A 25748-nucleotide genomic window follows, 5' to 3' on the forward strand; every position below is an offset into this window, starting at 1 on the left:
GTTGGAAATGTCATCAGACACCTGGCTCATATTACCATATGTGGTGGACTTGTGCGGATGCTAAAAAATACTGGACTAAAATCCACATGTGGTTGGAAAAAATGACAAAAAAACATATAGAGTTGAAACCAGAGATATTTTTATTGGGAATTTTACCTGAAATATATCGTAAAGACTTGAAATACCTGATTGTAAATGTATTAACAGCAGCCAGGATTGTATTTGCTAAAAACTGAAAAAATGAGAAAATACCATCACAGGAGGAAATCATTAAGAAAATATTGGAATGTGCTGAAATGAGTAGATTGACATTTGAAATGAGAGAACAAGAGGATAAACAATTTTATAAAATTTGGGATCTATTTTATCAATGGTTAGACAATAAAATACAGTAATGGAATATGTAGACTTTTAGAAAATAATAAATATATAAAGATGTACTTATTATATGTACAAAATGATTTTAGGATAGATTTGGGATGATAATATGAACTGTTATAAAATAAACTAAATTATGATTATCTTGTAAAACATGTATGAATAAAAGTATAGTCAAATGATTGATTAATAATGATACTAAGGTATTTAATTTTTGATTGAAAATATGAGATTATATGCAATGTAATTGTAATTGAAGACTACGAAATGGAAACACAAAACAATTTGTAAACCAACCGGCACACTGTATGTACACATATGGAAGATAGCTTGATGTTTTTATGTTTTGTTTGTTTATGTTTGTTTTTAAAAACCCATAATTTTTTTAAAAAATGCTTAGCTTGTCAACCCTGGTGCGAACCTGGCTGAGGCCATCTTTGAGGCTTCAAGTTTGCCACAAGGCAGAAGAAGAGATGGGGGAGGGTGGGAGGAATAGATAGCTGGGGTTTGTAGTCAAAACAAAAAATTTCCTGTGGGAACCAAGGACATTCCAGCAGGTGCTGGGGAGAGGAGGAGTGGAGTAACCAAGCAACTGGCCAGCACCTCTATTGGACAATGTGACTGATGGCTTGGGGGAAGGGGGAACTTTCACTTTTTAATTAGGTGAAAACCACAGGAACTTCCAGATTCAGTTTTCACCAGTTGTGTCAATAAGATGCGTCCAATAAATTGTTCTTTGAGGAATCTACCTGACCCGGAGTTCTGTTTTCTATGGGTGTATTACTTGGAATACTGACATAGCTCCTTAAATGACCTGTGAGCAGGCAGATCAGCTTTAGGGCCATCTAGTAAAAAACAAGCAAGTTTGTTCCTGCATAAAATGGGAATAAAAAAGGAGAAAGAACAGTGTGTAAAAGTGCTCTTAACTGCAAAAATAACCAATGCACATTTGCTTGCTTTTTTTGTTTTAAAGGATCCACCCTCCTGAGTACTACAAGGAGAAATATGGGGTTAACGAAGTACACTATACGGATGAGGTGAGTTCCCTACATTTTGCAAAGTTAAAACCACAGTTGGAGATGGGTGGGAGGGCAAGTAATTTTCAGGTTAATAACTGACTCTGCAGGTTAAAGAGAATGAAAAGGGAGCTCCGTGGATGACACAATCTGGAATGACATGACACAGAGGCAGTGAGGAGAAAGGAGAGGGACGAGCCAGCTCAGGCCAGTTCTTAAAGGGATTTGCTCCAAGGGCTCTGACCTTCTCCTCCTCTCCGTGTGCAGAATGGGGTTGCAAGGCCACCGGGATGGTTGCTCAAATTTCTGCTGGTTCCATCAACTCCCTTTCCAGGGTGGTTAGATGAGCTGATGCCTCATTGTCTAAGACAGGGTTGTCCAACCTTGGTAACTTTAAGACTTGTGGACTTCAACTCCCAGAATTCCTCAGCCAGCTTTGCTGGCTGAGGAATTCTGGGAGTTGAAGTCCACAAGTCTTAAAGTTACCAAGGTTGGACAACCCTGGTCTAAGATAATTCGACCAGGTTCCGAGAGGATTTGGCCCCGAATGTTTATGTGATTGCCTTCCCCCTTCCACCCACGTCACAAGCTGGGCTACTGTAAAAGCCAGAATTAAATGGCATCAGTGGAATTGGCTTATTTGGAAAAGGAGAATTGAAGTCAGAAATTAGGGGTAATGGGCAATATACTCCTTCATGGGATGCTCAGAATATTCTAGAGAACAATGGAATTTTCTAACAAATGATACAACATGCTGGGCCATGCCAGTCTGGACATTTTGAGATGGTCTGAAGTATGATGGAAGTCAAGTAGGCCTCCCCAAATGGGAAGAGTTTCAACCCAGCTTCTTGGGATGGATTACTCCCAGTAGAGCCATAACTCCCAACTGCCATCAGAACTTCATATCCCAGAAAACACCAACATATCAGGGACTTTGGAATTCAGCAGAAAGGAGAGATTGATTCCTCCGAAGGTGACTGGCTGGGAAGTTGGCATCCTCAGGGCTTGCTCTGAAATGCAGACTTTTGCCTAGAATGATGTAGTAGAGGAACCTGATTCCTGTACAGCAGTGTTTGCCAATCTTGGTCACTTTTTAAGATGTACAAACCACAACTCCCACAGAATTCCCCAGCCAGGAAGTGAATTTCACCAGTCCGTGCATCTTAAAGTTACCAAGGTTTGAAAATGATGCTATAGAGTTTGGGATTGGACAGGGGATTTTTTTTATTCGGGATAATTCTGCCCTGTTTTATGTGGCTTTGGGATGTAAGAAATTAGAATTCTGTATTAGTAGGTTTATCTCTCATTAAATCTAATGTGTGCCAAGCACTTTCCTTGGCAGCTGCTTTTTTAAAAGATTTGTTTTAATTCTTTTTTATTCTATCTCTCCAATGGCAATATTATAATTTCTGTGTTGCTTCAACTCTGCGGTCAAATAAATACAGGGGTGTTGGAAAACCCCAAATATAGAAATAATTTAAAAGAGTATTTTTTTTTACCTTAAGAGCAAAGTATTGATGCATCTGCTCACTTCAAATCCTCAGTCCTAATTTTGAGGGGAGAAGTTTCCTCCCTCCCAGAAAAGGACACGGATGAGTGTTTTCTGCCAGGCTTTTATAAATTAAGCCAGCCTTCCTTCTTTCTTCCCTCCCTCCCTCCCTCCCTCCCTCCCTCCCTCCCTCCCTCCCTTTTTCTTTTCACTTTTTCAATTAAATATGCATTTGTTTTTCCCCCACTCCTTTCCCTTTTTATAGCATATAATTTTTCCTTAACAGGTCGAAGTTTCCCAGATTTGGCCACTGGGCAGAGAGAGACCATTTATAAACACAAAAAAATCCTTTAAACAATTATGTTTCCTTCTCGGAGCCCCCACTTTGACCATCTGTCTGAAAAATTCCACTTTCCAGTTGACATCTCCAATGCAGTTTGATCCTTGAAACAAATAGGCCTGTGAAATAGTCTCTTTCTAATCTCATCATCCCCTGTGCTGTCTGTAAAGGCGGCTGGCAGCTTATCTGGATTGGAATCGAGAGTGGTTCGCCTTATCTGACTTCAGGTGTCAGATACCAAAATGCTAGTTAAGGATTCCTTATCTGCAAGAGTGGATGACAGCCAGGAATTTGCACTTCGTATCACAACCATTGGCAAATTGTCAGGGGTGCTATGTACCATTATAGCGCTTCCTCCTTGGAAAAGTGTAAGGCAGGTAATTGTCCTTTAACATGTGGAAATAAGGAGGCCACATTTCTTTCCTCGACCTGGTGCCCTTTTAGAGGATTGGGACTTTGTTGCCCTATCCTGCCACCAGTTTTTCATGGATTGTGGACAGAAATAATTCATAGGGGAGGCGTTGTCCATTGCATCACTTTTTCCAGTGCTTTTTGCAGCCCTTGGAATCTCTAATGCAAGGTCCCCAACCCCTGGGCCGTGGCCCACTACTCTTTGTGGCCTATTCAGAATTGGGTTGTGCCAGCGGTGGGCCAGTGTGCACACATGCAGCTTGACTTGTGCGAGCAGTGGGGCAGTGTGCATGCACACATGCACACAGCTCAAAATGAGCAAGTTGAGCTCTGCGGGGCCATCGCTTGTGCAGTCCGGTTCTCCTCCCCCACCCAGTCTGCTGAGCCCCAAATGTTGGGGACTGCTGCCTTAGTGGACAAATCCATGCGCATGTCCTGAGTTCAAATATTGTTAAATAGAAACATCATTCCATCCCTCAGAAACAGGAGAGATTTCCAGACCCATCACCGAGAGAGGCAGGACCCTACAGCATCTCTCTTTGGATCCTCTGTATTTCACCTCTTCTTAAAAGCAGCTCTAAACAGCTGTCTGTTCACAGACTCTTTGCATTTAATGTACCTAATTGATTTCTTCTTGTTTGGGAGACTATTTGTTTTTCTGCTTACTATTCCTTTTGCTGAATTGACTGCTGTATTAAATTGCCTCTTCCTCCACCACCCTCTGCTCCCAGCTTGAAAAATTTTACATTGATGGACAAGTTATAAATAGGATTGCAGCCAGATTAGCAAAATTTTAGTCAATACTTTGTCTGAGTTTCCACTGATTGATTTTTTTTTAACCTTGCAGTTGTATATAAATGGTGGTGAATCAATAGATACTTTTCAGGTTCTATGGCTCCTTTTGGCAACACTGCAGTGTGGAAGTCCATTTATGGCACCAAATAGTTTTATTAATAATACTTGGTTAAGCAGGTAGACAATATATTTTCAATCAGAGCACAAAACTTTATTCTGATTCGAGAGAAATTCGAGTATAGTATAAACTTCTAAAGCAATATTTCAGTGACTTCCTGTGTGTAGAAATCTTCACAATTTCCATCTTACTCATAGTGAATTCATTAGAAACAACAGGTAGCCCCAAAAAGTTATTTCCATGCAAGAATGAAGGGTTGATAAGTTGGAGGAATTTCTAAGATTGATGAAGTACACATGGACTGGATTCCTGCATTGCAAGAAGCCAGTTTTCCCCAGTGTGGTGTCCCCAGGTTCTATAACTGCATCTTGTTCAATCCAGCTGTGGATTTAAACCCTAATGTATCTAAATCATAATGACGTTTGATTTTGACAAGTGCACCCCTCCCCTGTTTGTAGCCGAATTGGAGGAGCAGGAGGCGTGGGAGTCAGAGTCAGCATCAGGGCAACCTGGGAGCTCCGAGGAGGAAGAAGGAATGGAGCTGGCAGAGAAAGAGAGAGAGAGAGAGAGAGAGAGAGAGAGAGTCAGTCAGACAGACAGAGAGACAGAGACAGAGACAGAGGCAGAACCTGGGCTGTCTGTCAGCCCTCAGATGGAGAGTCAGCAGCCCCCAGGTCTGGAGGTAGCTGATGGGGAAGAGGAGGAACAGCTGGGCCCAGTGCCTGAAGTGCAGAAGGCAGAGGAAAGGAGAGCAGTGCTAATCTGTGGGCCGGTCCTTGGGACGGAAGAGCCACTGCTGCTAGTGAAGCCCCACCTAGCTCTGGGGACAAAAGGCAGGAGGTGGAGAGGAATATGTGTGGGAGACAACTATTCATCTTCCAGCTGGCTGGATTTGTTAGCCTGCGAGAGAAATTTTTGCCGGGGCTGCCGGCGCTCCTAATAAAGGAATATTTTGAATTCACGCCAGAGTTTGCGGGGCTGGGTCAGAACATTGTGTTTGATGGTTTGGTTAGATATGAACTGAGGCCACTGGCAGGTATTTAACAAACCTTCATAAAAATCAAACATGGGTGGATATTAAGAACTAGTCATAATTTTTGGTGAATGATGGGAGACTCAAGCAGAAGAAAAAAAATATGAATTATAGCTCAACATGCTGCTTTATTACTACACGCTTAAATAATAATATAATACTAAAACCTCCTAGAGAAAAAGCAGAACACAAACTGGGCCCAAAGAGTTGGCGTCTTTGAGAAAATGGAGACAGTGTTGTCCTTATTGATGTCAAATAGAATATTTAAATAGAGAGTATTTGAGAACGAGCGGGGAAACAGTTCAGAATCAGGGCAGCCTGGATCCCAGGGCTGTTTTAAGTTGATAGAACAGAGCGGAGATGATTCTCTTTTCATTTATTTTGTCAGATTGCCTGTGTTTTGGCTTCGAAAAACCCTTCGGTTCTTCTTACTCTGGTAAGTGCTAAGATGCATTCCCTGGTGTCAAGATATGACTTAGAGGTATGCTTCTCCAGTGCATTTTACTAAATGCATTAGTCTCTTCTTTTTATTTTATTCTTGCAATAAACTAGTAGTACCCAGTGTGCTCCCTTGGCTTCCTGTGAAGTCTTCCACCCAGTTTCCTTTGGAAATAATCGGTTCTACCTCCTGGAAAAAAAAAGCCACCTGCTCCTTTCCTGGCAACTTGCTATGGGAAGAGAGAAAGAAGTGGCTGTCTGAGTGTAGGTAAGTGTGCACAGGGTTACTGGTCCCACCCAGCCTTATCTTCACCCACTCTGGCCCTGTAGTGTGGACCTTGGTAGGAAAAAAAACAAACCCATTGCTGACCTCTACAATATAAAGGGCACCCCACAGGTGTTTTTTTTCAAGAGGCAACTGGACTTTCTGGTTTTTTTTTGAAGGCGTTTTGCTTCTCATCCAAGAAGCTACTTCTGCCCTCCCCCACCATTCAATCAGCACGATCTGTCTCCAGTCTACAACACAGTCCTTTCAGCAGTTCCAAGAAGGCTCCACACCGATTTGCACCACTCGACAGACCCTGAGGACACAGATAAACCTCCAAGTGGCCTCAACGACCCTCTAAAAGGATGCAAATGACCAGCTGTCTGCAAAGAGGATAAATCTTTCCCTTCCCCACCATCCAGTCAGAGCTAAAGAAGCTTCTTGGATGAGAAGCGACACATCTTCAAAGAAAAATTTGGGGCTCAGTTGTGGTCAAAAGTCGAGGACTAGCTGTATTCTACCAGGAGATGGAAGATTGATTTGAAAAATGACATCCCCTCACTCAAAGAGGCCGTTGAATGCGGGCTGCCCTGCCCTGTTAATCCAATTACAAGAGACTAACAAGAGGGCTTCTTAGACGGAACTCCAGTAGCACTGAAGGCAGTGGATATAACAGGGTGTCTTGTTTCACTTAGGGCCTAAATGGTGAAAAACCAGATGCAATTCTGCTTCTAGCTTATCCCGGAAACACAATGATTTATGAATGCTTGTAGATTTCTGGGCCTTTGCAAAATTGCTTGGGGGCAAATTCAAGGTGCTAGTCAAATTGTCTTAGTTGAAGGATCTTCATACTGTAGCTTTTGAGAATACAAGTGTCAAGTATTGGAAAACTGCTTGAATTTCACTGTTTCATAGAAATAATAATAATAATAATAATAATAATAACAACAACAACAACAACAACAATAGTAATAATAGTAATAATAATAGTAATAATAATAATATAATGATGATGGCTGGAATTCCATTGCACTGTATGGCCCTGAAGGCTGGGCAGCAACATCAGGGACCGAAGATTATCTGCATGCCATGGAAATGCAAATGTTCCATTGGATATCGGGCATCTCCCTTCTTGACCACATCACAGATGACACTATTCGACAGCATTTTAGTGTGGCACCAATTATAGAGAAGGGGAGAGAAGGCTGGCTCCGCTGGTATGGACACCTCCACCTCCCACCGTGGCCAAGACTAGAAGTCGATGGCCGGCAACCTCGTGGGCATCCAAAACAGAGATGGCAAAACACCACCAACAAAGAGATGCACGCGTGGGCCTGCACCCTGGAGACGCAGCTGATGGTGCAAAATGGTGTTCAATAATCTGAAAAGCGGACCCTGCACCTACAGGAATATGCTAGGAAGAAGAAGAATGGCTGCAATCCCTGGATTTGCCCCTTAATAATGACAGAATATCAGAGTTGGAAGGGACCTTGGAGGTCGTCTAGTCTAACCCCCTGCTCGAGCAGAAGACCCTGTGCTATTCTAGACAGATGGCTGTCCAGTCTCTTCTTAAAAACCTCCAGCAAGGGAGCACCCACAGCTTCTGAAGGCAACCCGTCTTCACAGGTGTGCAGAACAGATGTTTACTTTTTCCCTTCTTTAGGGTGAAAGGATTCTACCTGCTAATGCCCTCCCCATTCAGTGCAATCATCCATTGTGTCAGAAAACCAGCTGTGGGGAGAAAAAAAATCATTTCCCCTCTTCCTCCTGGGCTCTATCAATTGCCCTGCAAAACAAGATTGAACCAAAAACAAGCCTGATTAATTTTTTTGAACTGCAGAAGGCAGAAGAATAACACAATATGCAGCTTGTATTTTGTACGGAGGTGCCTTTAGCTTGCTTGGTGCTTGCCTCATCAATGCCTTCTTCCATCCAGATGGAAGTGAACACCTGGGATTCCTTCGTCCTATTATTAGTCCTCTTTGCTCCATCTGGAGCGTGCAGAGAAAGCCACAGGAGAGGTCTTTGTCTGAAAAGGGAGAGCAGCTTTTCCTCCCAAATGATTCACTTTAAAATCGCAGAGTCATTGTAAGTTCATTAAAAATATGATAAAATGAAGGATGCTCTAATTAGACATTTTTGTAGAGATGCAGCAGATTGTCTAAAATGCATGGCTGTCTTCCTTTTAGGTCAGTGGGTATTATATCTATCCATCTTACCCAACCTGGCATCAAGAAGGAGGCAAGGGGAATGACCAAATTCATCTCCCAGGGAAGGGAGAAAACTGGTTGGGTGAAAGGCTTGTCTTGGCTGTTTCTAAACTGAGCAGCTGCTCTAGAACTTGTGTTTTGCTCTCTTTTTTCCAGCGAGGAATTAACACCGACAGCGGAAGCGTGACCAGGGAAGCGTCTTTTGACAAAATCAGCCAGTAAGTTATCTTCTGGGTTTGAAATGTTTGGATGAATCCCCAATTGACTAATTATTTGAAATATCTAATAAACAAAAATAGGAGCCCGCCATTCCCAGTTCAGATGATCTTATTTCGATTGTATTTTTTTTTTTTCATGGTAGCAGAAAGCAGAAGAAAAAGAAGCCCGATTCTGTGTACAAACCCATAACAAAGACTTGTGAATCAAATCACTTTATTCCAAAAGAGTGGAGCATTTTAGCATTTTATGATAGATTGCAGTATTTGAAGCACATCGAAGCGTTCCAGAGGAGAATCCTTTGTGAGACAAATGAGTTATATTGCAGTGCAAAGAACAACATGCCAGTGGAAAACTTATTAATTAGCCCTGAGTCCAGGGTGAAGAGGCTCCCTGGCTATTCTATTTCGGTGTGCGGTGCTGCTGTAGCTATGATGTGTGTGTGTGTGTGTGTGTGTGTGCGCGTGTCCGCCTGCCTGCCTGCTTCGTTGCCTCCGTGTTTGTGTGACAACTGCTTTCTTCCCTTGCCCTGCCCAACTTGCTTGGAATGCTGTGGCTTTATTTATTCAATTATCAATCACATTTATGTGCTACCCATCCCATAAACAGTGATTCTGGGCATTGTGCAACAATAAGTAAAACAACATATATAGAGAAACCATCATTATAAAAATATGAAAAGCCATATTAAAATACAAAAACCTCTAAAAATTAAAACACACAAACCACATGAAGAGAGCAAAAGATCAAGCACAGTGAAGCCCTCTAAAAATGTCTGCAGCTCCCTGGGATGCCATAACCCATGGAGTCTTCAAACTTGACAGCTTGAAGGCTTGTGGACTTCAACTCCCAGAATTCCTGAGCTAACGTGACTGGAGGAGGAATTCTGGGAGTTGAAGTCCACAAGTCTTCAAGCTGTCAAGTTTGAAGACTCCCTGGGGTCTTGGAAATCCATGATCCCAAGACATAACCAGGTCTTGAGGGACTTTCAAAAAATGATGAACTAACCTGACTTGGGGGTAGGAAATATTCCACTGGATGGGCCCCATGGTAGAGAAGGCGCAGTTCCTGGGACCAACCATCTGTAGGTCCCTGGCAGAGGGTCCCTGTGACATGCCTTCTCCGCCAGTTCTAATGGGATGATGGGCTGGTGTAATTAAGGAGAGGCAGTCCCTCAGATACCGTAAATGTGGAGGATTATTTCCCTAATACGTACATGAAACACTCTCACAGCTTTGTGCAGAATGACTTTGAATGCAGAAATGTATCCCAGTGCCACATCTGACTTGGGCCAGATGCTATGTTAAAAGTCCCCTGCATACACACACAGACATATAGCCTCCGTTCCAATTTTTTCAAAGAGAAAAATGGGGCCTCTTCTGTCTTCCTTATTTGTTGCAAAGAGATTTCCAGTTTTTCTGGCAGTTTCGTCTGTCTGGATTAGCAGAGGTTTCCTTGCATTCTAACCATGGGGCATCGACTGATCTTCCTGTTGCCTTTTGACAGCTATGGATCATCTGTGCCTTCTGTCAGTAAAAGAGCCCCCTTGATGTGGTGTAGAACAGCTTGCAGCTTCTCACATGTCAAGACTTCCATCCTCAATCTCTCACTAAGCGTCTTCCAACCTCTTGGCACTGTAGTCTTGGCTGAGGGCCAGTCTACATTGGGGCTGGGGGGACTTTGATATGGACTGCTGGCACCAAATTGGGCTATAAGGGAAAAACCTTCCCAGGCTGTTCTCGGTTTCTGCATCCATAAGAATCTTTATGACTTATCTACTTGCAAACAGCTGCTCACAGATCTATACTTCAAAAAAGATCAACAAGGCTGCTGTGCGTTTTTGAAAAAGAAAACCACGGCTCTCATTTGGAGGAATTTGATGGCAGCATTATCCCTATTCTGGTCACTAAAGATGGGTAATGTTTTGGTGGGAGGATTCTTTTGAATTTTTAATGACTTAATTTGCATTTCCCAAACTGCTATGCAAACTAAGATACACTTAAGCTTCAATATTTATAGATTTTTAAATGTTATAGTTTGGGGATGTATGGTTTTTATAAAAATCTTAACAGGGAAAAAAGGCACCAAGCATATATGTGTTAGTAAAATGAATATATAAAAAGACATAGCCAATAGGGTCTACGACAACTCACCGTGGCCAACTCGCTGTGGGACAAGAGTTACACTAATATCAAAAAAATAGCGGAATAGAATTATTAAAGGAAGGATTTGAAAGATGGACAAAATGAAATGTGAATGACAGAAATTAATTTTTGTTTATTATTTTAAATAATTATACTGAATTATGGAATGGTCCCTCAGTGAGTTGGCCTATGGTGAGTTGGCCAGGGCAAGTTGTCCTGGGTTGAGTTGGCCGTAGTGAGTTGGCCTATGGTGAGTTGGCCAGGGCAAGTTGTCCTGAGTTGAGTTGGCCTATGGTGAGTTGGCTGCAGTGAGTTATCATCCCATTCCGTAGCCAATACAGCAAGGATTAGCCAATGCACGCGGGAGTTATGTCACAAATGAGACCCCACTGGTGACAAAATCCTGAGGTCCATCAGGGAAGGGGCTCTGGTGGGCTACCTTTCATCAGCACTTTGCAGAAAAGGATCCATTCTCAGCCTTGTAGGAATGATGGAAATGTTACTACAACCTCAGGATTGAAGCTGAAGATAGACGTTGTGTGCGTTGTGCCTTCCCTGAGCGATCATTTGGATGCTCCCCGGCTTTTCCTCAATAAGACAGCCTGCTGACTCAGAGGCCAGGGCTGTTTTCCATCATTCTTGCTCCCAGCAGGCTGTTCTCCCAACACACTCTTTCAATGTCCTGTTCTCCCTACTGATCTCAATCCCACAATTACTTTCTGATCTTCCTGATGCAGCTTGTGGCACACCTTCCTGTCTGCTTGTGAGGAACATAGTGGGATGCTTGGAGACAAAACAAAGACCCATCCTTTTGCTCAGTATTGTTCAGTGTACCAGCTCTCTCATCGGTGGGCCGTGTGGCTGTCTGCCTTTCTATTGAATGCAGTTTTGCATTTTCATTTTTCATTTTCTGCCTTTGTGCTAAACTATATGTGCCGGGGATTTAATGGCCTTAAGCCCTTGCAAAAAGGATTCCTTGATGTTCAGAGAAAGCAAATCTCATTAGATCCGCTTCTTTTTGTCACCCTGTGGTGAGACTCTCTTCTGCACAGTGCCAGAATTGCATGGCCGCGAGGAGCTCAAGTGATTATTGGCTAAAATTACTCAATTTTATTCAACTTCCAGAGGCGTGTGGAGCGTAGGGCTGGGCAGATCTGGCTCTCTTCTAGAAATTGAACGTCACCTCTTAAGCATTGGCAGTAACGTCTGCGAAACTTGTAGGATTGTAGCGTAGGCATGGAGCAAGATCATAGTGATCAAATATATTCCTGCAGCCTGGCTGGCAGAAGAAAGTTTCAAAGGTTGAATGCTGCCGGAAGTACTTAATTTCATAGCTGGCATTCTTGAAGATATTGATTCACACCTGAGTTTTCCTGGCTTTACAGGAATTCTCTTTCCTTTCTGTTGAGAAGGAGACACCCCCTACTGTTTGTTCGTCCAACCTACCTGTCAGGCTCCAAAAACTAAGAAAGGCCCAGATGTCTTCATTGTCCCTCATCCCGTCAATCAGAATAGAACTGGAAGGGACCTTGGAGGTCTTCTAGTCCAACCCTCTGTTCAAGCAGGAGACCCTGTACCATTTCAGACAAGTGGCTGTCTTGTCTCTCCTTTAAAACCTCCAGAGATGAAGGTCCCACAACTGGTGCTTTGGAAAATAGGTTGACCCACCCTGTTCTTCGGGGCAGCCCCTCAAGTACTGGAAGACTGCTATCATGTATATATCCATAGATAGAAATCTTAACCAAAATAAAAAGTGCTGGCACTCCCACAAAGCATATACTCTGGGGAGTGTTAGGGAGAAGCTGTGTTCCCCCTCTTTCTCTCACACAGATTGAGGTGAAAGGGATTGCCTCTCGCTCCTTGGAGTGCACTCCCCTCCCTCCCAGAATCCAGATCGCATCCCATCACACTTCCCCTCTTCTTGCATCTCTCAAGTTCCACCATCCCGCTGTGGTCTAGAAGAAACGTAACACTTTCCTGGGTAATAGATCAGATACCAGGTGTTCATTCTCTTCCTTCCTCACATCTGGACACGAGCCCTTGTAGCTGCACCAGCTTTAATCTGGATTGTTGTTTTTTTTCTATTATGTGCACCAAGTTGTTTTTGACTCCAAGCGATCACAAAGATCAGGGGTCAAACTCGATTTCTTTGAGGGCTGCATCAGGGTTGTGTTTGGCCTGGGGGGGGGGGGGGGGGGCAGGATGGGCATGGCCAGCTTGACATCTCTCATGTTGGGGGCACCTGTGATGGCCAAGTGCTAAGGCAGGACTTCCCTCAGATCTTCTCTCACTCTCATTATCTCCCTTCCTTCCTTCCTTCCTTCCTTCCTTCCTTCCTTCCTTCCTTCCTTCCTTCCTTCCTTCCTCCCTCCCTCCCTCCCTCCCTCCCTCCCTCGCTCCTTCCTTCCTTCCTTTCTTCCTTCCTTCCTTCCTTCCTTCCTTCCTTCCTTCCTTCCTTCCTTCCTTCCTTCCTTCCTTCCTTCTCTTCTTTTTCCTTTCCTCTTCATTCTCCTTTCTTATTCTTTCCCCTCTTTCCTTCTTTTTCCTTCCTCACTCTCTTCCCATCTTCCCTTCTTTTTCTTTGTCTTTCCTCTTTCCCTTTCTCCTTTCCTGTCCCTTCTTGCATGCTCAAATGCAAAAGGGGAAGCATTTCTCCTTTTGTTTAGTTTTTAGTTTGTTTTGCTAGCCTTCTGCCAGTGAAAATGGAGCCCAGGGAGTGCTCCCCCCAGCCCTATTTTCGCTGGCAGAGGCACCGCAAGCCTTTGCTGTTTTCAGAGCAGCCCATGGACCAGATCTAAGCACCACACAGGCTTTGAGTTTGACACCTTTGACATAGATAGATGAATATATCTCCGTGATGATCTACCTCTGATCTGTTCTTTCAAGCCTCCCAATGGTGCATTCATCGCCACCATAACCAAGTCCATCCACCTTGCTGTTGGTTGTCCTCTTCTTCTCTTTCCTTCTACTTTCCCCAGCACTGGTAGTCTTTGACTTACAACAGTTCATTTAGGGACCATTCAAGTAAAAATGCCTCTGAAAAAGGTGACTTATGACCGTTTTACACACAATTGTTGCACACAATCACATGGTCAAAATTCAGATGCTTGGCAACTGACTGGTATTTATGATGGCTCCAATGTCCTGGGGTCAAGCTATTATCTTTTGCAACCGCCTGATAAGCAAAGTCAACAGGGAAGCCAGATTCACATAACAACTGTGTTAACTAACTTAAGAACTACAGTGATTCACTTAACGACTGTGGCAGGGAAGGTCGTCAAATGGGGCAAAACTCACCTAACAAATATCTTGCTTAGCAACATAAATTTTGGGCTCAATTGTGGTCTAAAGTTGAGGACTTCCTAGATTAAAACCTTTTTCAAAAGACGAGGGTTTTCACATAATGTGTTTACATAAAGTAGGATGATTTGAACCTGGTCAATTGTGCCTTGGGTGAGCACTGAAGGCTTGTGACCTGCCTAAATACTTGTTGCTGCACAAAGTTCCTACCCTGTTTTCCCCAAAATAAGACTCCTCCTTATAATTTTTTTGCCACCAAAAATGGCACCAGGTCTTATTTTGGGGGGATGTCATCCACTGACTAACCTCACTTGCGTGCGTCGCCCCCTGGCCTCCTTTTCGTTCTCAGAGGCCTTCGGGAGCTGCTGCTTCTGCAGCCAGCAAGGCTTTCCTGAAGGCCTCTGCAGCTGATAACAGAGCTCTGGATCGATCCAGAGCTTTGTTATATCAGCTCCAGAGGCCTTCAGGAAAGCCTTGCTAGCCTGGCCGGCTGCAGAAGAAATGGGCCGGCAAGGCGGGTGTCGGGGTGTGCGAGGCTTGGCTGCAACTGTCCAAAGATAGGTAGTAGCGCAGCTCTACCCCCTCATCCCCACTCAAGCTTAATTTTTACCTGGAGTGGGAAGGATCTTAATTAGGGCTTATTTGGGGGATAGGGCTTATATTGGGCACATGTGTCAAAATCAAGCTAGGACTTGCTTTCAAGGTAGATTTTATTTTCGGGGAAACAGGGTAGATGCTCGAACATTCCCACCCATAATGTCCCAATTCTCCCACTATTCCTCTGCAAAGTCTTGCAGAAAAAAACTGATTTCCCTGGGCAAATTCCGCATGCAGCTGTTCCAGCCGCTTCTCCTCCTCACTACACATCTTCGGTTCTTTGGTTTGAAAAAGGATGGGAACAGTAGCATGGCACCGAGGAGAGAACAGACGAGCCCTGAGAGCTGTTTTCCTTGGTTAAGCCTTTCATCCACAGCAGCCTTGGAAAGAAAGAGTCCGTGGGGAAAGAAGGACACCCTTTGTTTAGGAAAAAAACCCAGGCTCTTCCCAACAGAGCAATAAATGTATTCACAGAGCTGGTGGGATGGTGGGCAAGTACCTCACCCATTTGCCTTCAAGGAAATGGCTGTTTTGTGTCAGCGCTCCCAGCTAAACCAGCAAGAAATAAGGCCAGGTGAGCTAATTCTACTTCCTTGGAAGGCAACCTTACCTGCATCTTGCAAATCTGAAAGTACAAACCTCCCGCCATCTCCATAACAGCTGGAGAACTCAAAGCGTGTGTGTCCCTTCTCAGCCTCTTTCTCCGCTCATCGTGCAGCTGCGGGCTATGCGTTCTCTGATCTGACCATCCTCTGGGCAGCATCTCTTCTCCTCCAGCCCTCTCTTTCCCAAGGCCATTCCCACATACCATTTCATATTTTTGTTGTTGCCACTGGTCATTGCTGGTTTTGGGCGGGGTTTGGAAACTATCCGAGAAAGCTTGCTAGCAGAATTCCCGGACTTAAATCTAGTTTTCTATGGCAGCAAGAAGGATGTCAAGGGAGCATTTTCTCTCTGCAGCATATTCTGGTTCTCTCTTCTCTTTCCTTGTTGTATCCCTAACATTGCAAATTATTCTGCAAGGGGGGATTTATTTGGAGGTCTAACAGAATAACGGGTTGGAAGGGACTTTGGAGATCTTCTAGTCCAACCCCTTGCTTAGGCAGGATATTCTGTACCACTTCAGACAAATTTTTGTCCAATCTCTTCTTAAAAACGTTCAGTGTTGCAGCATTCACAGCTTCTGGAGGCAAGTGGTTCCACTGATTAATTGTTCTAACTGTCAGAAAATTTATCCTCAGTTCTAGGTTGCTTCTCTCCTTGATTCATTTCCATCCTTCGTTTCTTGTCTTGCCTTCAGGTGCTTTGGAGAATAGGTTGATCCCCTCTTTTCTGTGGTAGCCCCTGAGATATTGGAAGACTGCCATCCTATTGCCCCCTAGTCCTTCTTTGCATTAAATGAAAACGTATCCTATCCATGGCATTTTACTCTGCATATGTCGAGACCAGGGTTATTTTTTAGTACAAGTTTTGTATGAATTCCTGATCAGAAATAAATTCCAGATGAGCCACTAATAGAGTTAACTTTTATTTCTCTCTTACCTTTTCTTTTTTTCTCCCGTAGGTTTACAGTAAACAATACAATTCTCCATCCTGAGATTGCAGAATGGTAAGTTATTCCTCACATTGATATTCCAGTTGTTGCCTTGACATTTCTGTTTTTGAGCAGAGAACTGCTGGGCCTGTATTTTCACAGGAGATGAGTCCTAAGGGGATGATAGGAGTGGAGTATCAGCCTCCCCACCCCCGTTTTATTTTTGTAACAAGGCAATGTTTAATCCTAAAAAGAAAAAAAAAGCTTTAAAAGAATTAAAAGTACAAATTAAAAATGCAGACTAAGAAGGAAAGAAAAAAAAATTGCAAATATTTTATATTCATCAACAGTTACTGGTTTGGCAATGAATTCAATACTATAATAGGAACCATGAAAGTCGTTATTGTAAAATATGACAGAATGTTTGACATAATAACACATATTACTGCATCTGTTGATTAGTTGAAAACATTGTTTTTTCCTATATTTCTGTCACATTTCTGACAACCCTTCCTTGATATCTGAAATATGATTTTTCCAATTTCTTTTTGCCTGCTTGATACAACCATAATTCCTGATAAAACAGTCAAATTCCATAGTTTTGTTTTATGATTCAACATTACATTAACAACTTTAACATTTAAAGATTTCCCATAAATATATTAATCTACTTTATCCCCAAAAGATTAAATGGTAACATAACCAGGTCCTCTGTATCAGGGACCTCTCAAATTTTCCTAACCCTCAGCATTTGATATTGACATTTTCTGGGGAGTCCAACACACCCTAAATATAATTTTTTGATAAGCCAACCATCATCTCCAATCTGTTGGTACCATTTTCATATTTTCAAGGACATGAAGCCATGGCTGCGGTTTTATCAAAAATTCAGCTCTTTAGTCTATGTCTGAAATATCCCAGAAATGTCCCGTTTAAAAATATTCTTGACCTTTTGATATGTTATGGGTGTGATTTTTGCCAGGGACTTCATCAGGAAATGTCAGAGACTCTTCCAGTGGTGGGATTCAAATTTCTTTTACTACCTGTTCTGCAGGCATGGCTTGGGCATGGTGTGGTTTTATGGGCATGGAAGGGAAGGATACCGCAAAATCCCCATTTCCTCCCCACCCCACTAACCTGCTTTCCAGCTCTGTTCTCCTGTGCAGGGCAACCAAAGGAGACCCAGCCGATCAGCTGGGACTCAATGGGAGGCAGAGAAGAGATGGGGCCAGTCAGAGGTGGGATTGGCCAGTTCCCCAAACTACTCAAAATTTCTGCTACCGGTTCTCCAGAACTGGTCCGAACTGGCTGAATCTCACCTCTGGGCTCTTCCCTTCCTGCGATAGCAAAATCTCTGGAGGAAGACCTCTCCCCTACTCTCCACACCTGACACCTGGCAAAGATGTGTTGCCATCCAAGGCTTCAGTTCATTAATACGTTAATATTCCAAATTTGTATGTAACCTTTCCAGAAGAGTCTGGGTCTAATAGTTTTAGTCTGGGACCATAAATAAATAACCAAAATTGCTTACACATTGTACTGTACATTGAATTGCTGCTTTCAGTTTTAAAATTGATTTTTAGTTTTTTTTTTTTTTAAAGATTCCATTGCAATGATAAATACTGTTCTGAAAGGCAGAATCCAATTATAGTTACTATTAGATGAAAAAAGGGGAGAGAATAGAACGGCTGGGTTATCAAAGGCCAAATAATTTTGGAAGGCAGTTTCTACTGAAGCTGCTTTTTGAGAAGAGAGTCTTGTGATCAGCAGATGCTCTGACTGTCTCCCGTTGCCTAGAAGGAAGGATTTTGGTGGCCCAGCTCATGATCGCGGTCATTATACAGTAGCACAGGAAGAAAAATGAAACACTACTTTATGATTCTTGTTAATTTGCTGTAAAATTAATTAGTGTTAGCTGTTGTGTAGGTACAAATACAAACAGATTCATTATAATTAATGTTCCTTCACTGACTACCCAAGGAAGTATTAATTGAATGTCTGGCAGAATGGGTAATGTTATATAAATGTCAGCCTATTACTGCTTTCTTTGGGGATTCATTTTAAAGGCATTAATTCTGATGCATTCTGCTGGCAAATTTATAGATGTTCTCTTTAATTACACTTGAATGTCAGTGGCGTCTGACATTAGCAGATGCCACCTAGAAGAATCAAAGAGTCTTAAAGGGTGGCACAGTGGTGATATTGCTTAATTTTTAATTCTTTGTTAAAAGACTCACCTTATTAAACAGCCTTCTGCTTTTGGAAAATAAAGGGCCTTTTGTTCAAACTGGTCAGTTTCGTGGGGCTCCAAGGAGGGTATTTGAAGTGACTAATAAAAGGCGAGCTAAGTATATTGTCACATCTGTTGATGCAGGATAATCACGGTGGGCTTTTTTGAATCTCTGTCCTCCAATCCCTCCCTTGTAATACTCGGGTTGACAATGTAGCACAGATGAAGGAAAAGCAAAAGGCAGCATGGGGCTCACAGGCAGCAAAAGAGAAACACGCCGTGGCTCTCCACTGTTTCATCATCCGTGGTCTTGCTTTTTGTACTCTGCCAGCCATTTCTGGTTGAGATGGTTGGACTAACTGTGTTCACTTTCCAGATGTTCTGACCCAGCTCCCCAAACACGACCAACCCTCTGAAGTGAACTCAAAAGATTCCTTTATTAGGCACGCCAGCAGCCCCGGCAAAAAGTTCCTCTCTCACCGCAGGCTAACAAGTCTGGCTGGCCGGAAGATGAATAGTTGTCTCTCACATCTATTCATCTCCGCCCCCCGTCTTTTATCTCCAGAGTTAGGGTGGGACTTCGCTAGCAGCTGGGGCTCTTCCGTTCCAAGGACCGGCCCATAGATTTCCACTGCTCTCCTCTCCTCTGCCTTCTGTGCATCTGCACATCAGGCCCTGGACCCAGCTGTGCTTCCTGTTCCTCATCAGCCACCTCCAGACCTGGGGACTGCTGACTCTCCATCTGAGAGCTGACAGGTGGCCCAGGCTCTGCCTCTGTCTCTTTCTCTCTGACAGATCCATTCCCTCTTCCCTTGCAGAGCTCTCGGGTTGCCTGGATGCTGACCCTGAATCTCACGTCTCCTCCGCAGCTTCTGATTCAGCCGCTGGAGGAGCTGGAGGCTGACAGGCCACAATATCAAACCAGATCAGTGACTTGGTTAAACTGGCTGCTTATCTGGTCAAGGAGTTTGGTGAACTGAACAAGGCTATTCAATGATGGGCTCTTTTTTTCCTAGTGGATATGCCTTTCTTCCTTTGTGGGGTTTACAACGACTTGCCATGGCCAACTTGCCATGGAACAATTCACCATGGCCAACTTGCTAGGGAACAACTTGTTGCGGGCAAGAGTTACACTAATATTGAAGAAATAGAATCATTAAAGAAAGGATGCCAAAGGAAGGACAAAATAAAATGTGAATGACAATTTTTTTTTAAAAAAAATGTAGAACTATTTTAAATCATTAAATTGAATTGTTGAATTGTCCTGCAGCGAGTTGGCTGTGGCGAGTTGGCCCGTTCTGTACCTTGTGGTGATTTTGACTTGTTTCTTTGGTTTTTGCAGTCTGGTTTTGATAGCATATTCCATGAATATTCTCAGGTCCTTGGTCTTCTCTAAGGCTGGTTGTTTCCCTGCAGACATTTTGTTCCCAGGCTGAACGTTGTATTGCAGGAGTGTCAAACTCGTGTCATCACGGCGGCATCATGAGATGTATCGTGACTTCCCCCCCCCCTTTGCTAAACTGGGCGTGGGCGTGGCCAGCGTGTGAGGCATCCGGCCTGCGGGCCGTGAGTTTGACTCCCCTGTTGTATTGTGAAGGATTGTGCATACAGGCGGTCCCTGGCTTCCAACCATTCATTTAGTGACTGTTCAAACTTATAACAGCACTGAAAAAAGTGACTTATGACTGAGACTTACGACTGTTGAAGCATCCCCACAGTCGCATGATCAAAATTTGAGTGCGTGGCATCTGGCATGTGTTTATGACGGTTGCTGCCTCTCGGGGTCACGTGTTCGGCATTTGTGACCTACCCAGCCAGCTTCTGACAAGCAAAAGTCAATGATTTGCTTAACAACCACATGATGCACTTAACACCTGCAGTGATTTGCTTAACAACCAAGGCAAAACAATTGTAAAAGGCAGCATAGCTCATTTAACAGCCTTGCTTAGCAACGCCTTGCCTCCTTGTGTTCGTATGTCAAGGACTACTTGTACATGGGTCGCCATTATTTTGGAAGACATTGAACAGGTTGTCCGTTTCTTCTTTTTGGAGTTCTGGGTTGCTGCAGCGCCTCTTGTTGAGATGAATAAAGTTCACGTTCTCTTGGAGGCAAGTTGCGTCCTTGCATCTGCAGGGAAGCCTTTGATTGATGGGAGTTGGAGGTTCTTTTTTTAAATATTCCTAGATGTTATGTGTACCTTTTCCTAAGCTCAGGGCCACACAAAAGTTGTGGGCAAAAGAAAGGAGGCCCCTGGGAGGTGTGGAAGAGATTATGTGGATAATCTCACCAACTTTGTGTCCGCACTCTGCCTGATAAATCCATTTTGGGAGAGCCCCTTTCAAAATTCTGAAGGTGCCCATTAAGACTCGTGACCCTTGATGACTGGCTTGAGCCCAGGGTTGTGCAGAAGGAACAGGAGTCATCTCTGAATTCAAAGTGCCCCTGTGCAGAGGGGACCAAGACTTTGAAGGATTTAAAATCAATTCAGAATCGGTACAAGGGCATCCATAAGGAAACTCGTCCTTGGAAGTTCACAATGTAGACAGAAAGCAAATCCAAGCCCAGCCTTTTATGGGAAACAGTTGTAAACAACAGCAATGTTTTTGTGCTGCTTAAGAAAAGTGCCTTGTAAGGAAAGTGAGATGGCCTCTGATGGACACGCTCCTCATCTTCCTCTCTTCTTCAGGTTGTCTGGAAAGTGCAGAAGCTGCCTGGGGTGTAGCTGGATCAGTGAGCCCAACGTCTGACTCGGGGACTGGCTTCACTGAGCCACATTATTGCTTAGTGTCATGCCTGAACCTGGTGCCTGAGCATAATTAGAATCTATGCTCGGATGAAAGAACATGCGCCGTGCCAAGTCAACACATGCCAAGACTTAGTACCCCAATTAAAGGGTGGGTGTGCCGTGCCAAGTCACACCCACCCTTTAATTGGGGTACTCAGTCTGTCATCCAGACCTGAAGCACCTGGCATTCCCCAATAGCTTGAGCCAGAATGGGAGACCCAACGGGGAGCCTTGATTTCAGGGGTGAGAGAAGCCAGGCCTCGCGCTTCAGAAGGAGAAACCAAACACTCGGGGTTAGACTAGGCAGTCCCTGACACAACCGCAGTAACTGCGAGACGGATCCCCGAGTCCTGGAGGACGGCCACTTTAATACGAGCCTTTTGGCAGCCTTTGACAGCTATAGAGTCATGGCAAGAGAGGTTGCATGGAGAACATTAAACTCTCATCTGAAGCCTGCCGCCATCTGTGGCAAGGGTGTCAAACCTGATTTCATTGAGGGCCACACCAGGGTTGTGTTTGACCTGGCGGGGGGGGGCAGAGGCGTGTCCAGCTCAGCCTCACTCATGGAGGCTCTGTTTTTGGCCACGACAGCCTCCTGCATCCCTCTGCCAAAAACAGAGCCTGGAAGGTCCATGCGTGGCCCTCCCAAGCTCCTTTTTCACTGGCAGAGGCACCTCAGGCCGGTCCTTCCCTGTTTCCAGGGTGGCCCTAGGGGCCAGATCTAAACATCCCACAGGCCAGTTCTGGCCCACGAGCCTTGAGTTTGACACCCCTAATCTATAGTTATTTCTCTGAAACCTCCCCAATCCGGTAGACTCCTGATGTTTTCAGAATTCCTGGGAATTCTGGGAAGTTGGTACAGGCACCTGAAGGGAATTCAGGCAGATCATTCTGGAGTGTAAAAGAGAAATCCTTACCCCAAATACAACTCGCTGCTCAACTGTTATGCCTCTGAAAATATGGAAGTGCTTGATTGACTTTGGTTTCTGTGTGACTCAGCTATCCTTGTGTTGTACTGTACTACTTGTGATGGTATAGGTTTGCTACATAGAACAATGTGGACTCTGTGGATTGGTCATGTGAGTGATTCACTTTGCAGCTGTCATGACTGACCATCGTAATGGGCAGGCTCCATTATAGTCGTAAGTCGAGGACTATCTGTAAACATTTATCGAATTCTTTCCACCCTTGAAACAAATCTGCCAGGAAGGCCAGCCCTACTATTACTGAGATCTAGATAAAATTACTATAGTTTGTGAGGAATCACCAAGTTCTGCACATTTTTAATATCAACCTTTCCCTCTGGCTCTTGACTTGGGGGGTATGTGTTTCTGGCATAACTGCTTTTTTGCAGTAACAAAAAGGGAATTGTACTTTTAAAACACTCTTTTTCTAGAAAACACTTTGATAAAAAATATTGTATGTATCTGATTAGGACATACAGAAATTTCTGCAAAAATTGTAGTTTCGTTCTGAGCGGGTAGATTACCTGGGATCTATTTTATCAGGAAATAATACGGTCAGGAAAGATTTCTTAAGTCTGAGAACTCCATTTTGCCAGGTTTGAAATGCATCAGAGGAATTCTGCAGGGTTTTTCTTCCTGCCAATGTTGGGTCCTTTCTGTGATAAACTGATAAACTGTGATAAACTGATATTGGTTTTAGCTGCCTTGTTTCTGCAGCAGTTGTGAGCGATTGCTTTACAAATGTCTTCTGCGTCATTTAAGGCAGGGACTTTGAGTCTTCCTTGGCAGAGAAGTGATGATTTCCCATAGAAAATCAGAGACATCCGGGATGTTGCAGTAATTGTTATTGGGCATTTCATAATGAAAGGTAGCAGGCAGACCAGAAATCTCTGCTTATTCTAATTGGGGGCCATAGTTCATGCAAGAGAAGAAAGGAGGGGCTTGTCTGCTCTTGTAAACTATTTAAAGATTACTCTACACCAGGGATGTCCAACCTTGGCAACTTTAAGACTTGTGGACTTCAACTTCCAGAATTGTGGCTTGTGGACTTCAACTCCCAGAATTCCTCAGCCAGCAAAGCTGGCTGAGGAATTCTGGGAGTTGAAGTCCACAAGTCTTAAAGTTGCCAAGGTTGGACACCCCTGCTCTACACATTTGTATGAGTTTACTTTGAGAGCCCTGGAAATTAAGCCTGTATGTCTTTTCTCTCATCCTTTCAATAAAGGAGTACATAGCATGTGAAATGCATCCTTCCCTCTTTCATGCATAATATTTCTTTTTCCTTCTTTCTGTAAAACTGAATTGAACCTAGTGGAGCCACAGCATTCATGGCAGTGCATTTGTCCAATCAGGTGCGTCCAGGTAATTCTTTGGACTTGCCCCTAGTCTGGATTAAAGTGCAGTGCTTCCAAGTCTCTGCATCCCATCATTTGCAAGCATTTCCGAGATGGCATCTTCCAGACGTGTTGGGCTGTACTTCCCACGGCGAGAGTAAAATCATGAGAATTCTAATCCGACATGCCTGGAAAATACTAAAAAGCCCAAGGATGCATTTTTGCTTTGGAACCTAAGAAATACTGTTCCAAAAAGAGAGAACATATCAAGGACCTTGTGGGTCTTCTGGTTGAATTCCCTGCACAAGCAGGAGGCCCTATATCAGGGTGTCAAACTTGATTTCTTTGAGGGCCACCACAGGGTTGTGTTTGATGGTGGGCGTGGCTGGGACGGGGTGGGTGTGGTCCTCTGCCAGCGAAAATGGAGCTCAGGCGTTCGCGGCCCGCCCAGGGCCCCGTTTTCAACCAGGATGGTCTCCTGCAGCCCTCCACCAGCGAAAATAGAGCTCTCAGACCGCTTCCTGCAGGCTTCTGCCAACGAAATCAGAGCAGAAATTTTGAGTAGTTGGGAGAACCGGCCAATACCGCCTCTGACTGCCTCCACCAACCCCATCTCTTCTCTGCCTCCCACTGAGTCCCAGCTGATCGGCTGGGTCTTCTTTGGTTGCCCTGCCCAGGAGAACGGAGCTGGAAAGCAGGCTTGTGGGGTGGGGAGGGAATGGAGATTTTGCAGTATCCTTCCCCTGCCACGCCCACCAAGCCACGCTCACAGAACCGGTAGTAAAAAAATTTGAATCCCACCACTTCCCTGTGCCTATATAATTTGACTGTCCAATCTCTTCTTAAAAATACCACTCTCCAATTCTGTGCTAGAATTAGTATGGCCTAGTGTGACCTGTTATGACAGACCTGCAAACACTTCTTGGTACATTTACTGGATAAATTCTGTTTCCTAACGTCTTTTATTTGCTGAAATCTCATATAATAGTTTTATTCGTTTGCAAGTTCAGTTACCTGGCTGTTCTTTGTACTTTCCAGTTAATCACTTGTGAGCTGTAGGGGAAACCGTTAACCTGATTTTCCTCTTCCCTCTTTCTCTCTGAAGCCGTGTCATTAAGACGGACATGGAATTGGAAGTCCTCCGCTACACCAATAAAATTTCCAGTGAAGCTCATAAAGAGGTAATGGATCTCTTCATAATAATTTTTCTTTTTCTTTGTGTAACATCACCCTTTTTTACCCCCAGAAAAATGTTCTCAGCTACTTGAATTGCTTAATAATGGAGTAATGAGGAGCTTGGGCTAAAACTCGTCAGGCCGCTTTGAGAAAGCGAGAGACGACTGACTTCCCTCAGCACCACAGAAAGCTGTTCCAGGATGCCAGTGAACGCCGCTCCCCGGGCCTGTTTCTTCTGCGGCCATTTGCTCTGATGGTTTTTAGCTGGGTGCTTTGATCACCTGTAGAGCTTTCTGAGTCAGCTAAATGATACAGAGGCATTTAGACTTGCAATTTTCTTGGATGTTCAAGAGAGAGCGCTGGAAGGAGAATTGCACTGACCCGTTGGTTGCAATATAATGGGGAGAAGCCAGGAGGAATCTCCTGGTTTGAACTCTTCCTAGATTTCCCTGGATGCAGCTGTTTCCTCTGCAGGCAGTTGAATCATCTTTGTATCTGTAACTCCAGTCAGCTACAGAGGGGAAAACTTTGCTTTTGAGGTTTTCGCAGAATCACGCTGATTATCTGCCGTTTTGTCCTATTCCAAAAAAAATTCAGGGAGCTTCAAAGGAACCAGCCCCAGTAGGTGGACAGGATAGTTGGGAGAGTTTAATTTTTTTTTGTCCCCGGTTTTCATCCAAATCCTGGCCGTCTTCCCATCATTTGCAAATTGTGTTCACTTCAGTGGGGAAACATGAAGTGTACACAATTGGTATGCGATGTGAAGATGACAAATATTGTGAGGTGTGGGGCTGGCACATGATTAGGATGATATAATGACTGTTCAAATCTCGTTTGTTTCCTTATCTCCTGGGCCAGCAAATGACCTCTTCCCACAATGGCAAAAGCAAGGACATGACTAGCATTGCTTATATTGTGGCCCATAAGGGCTTATTTCCAAGTTTGCCTGTTCTTGCAGTGGCTTCTTTAAGAC

At 43.9% G+C, this 25748-nt stretch overlaps 1 protein-coding gene across 1 annotated transcript in view; it reads left to right on the top strand.

The window, feature by feature from the left end:
• Positions 1-25748, top strand: part of PEPD (peptidase D) — a 168463-nt gene that overhangs the window by 36054 nt on the left and 106661 nt on the right. The window contains exons 4-8 of the mRNA XM_026714484.2: positions 1352-1415; positions 5969-6016; positions 8650-8711; positions 16315-16359; positions 24705-24780. Coding sequence (XP_026570269.2) covers positions 1352-1415; positions 5969-6016; positions 8650-8711; positions 16315-16359; positions 24705-24780 — 295 coding nt within the window. The remainder of the gene's footprint in view (positions 1-1351; positions 1416-5968; positions 6017-8649; positions 8712-16314; positions 16360-24704; positions 24781-25748) is intronic.

This window comes from Pseudonaja textilis, chromosome 11 (genome assembly GCF_049901715.1).
Source record: "Pseudonaja textilis isolate UNSWEBS1 chromosome 11, rPseTex1.2, whole genome shotgun sequence".
In the NCBI taxonomy this organism is placed as follows: domain Eukaryota; kingdom Metazoa; phylum Chordata; class Lepidosauria; order Squamata; family Elapidae; genus Pseudonaja; species Pseudonaja textilis.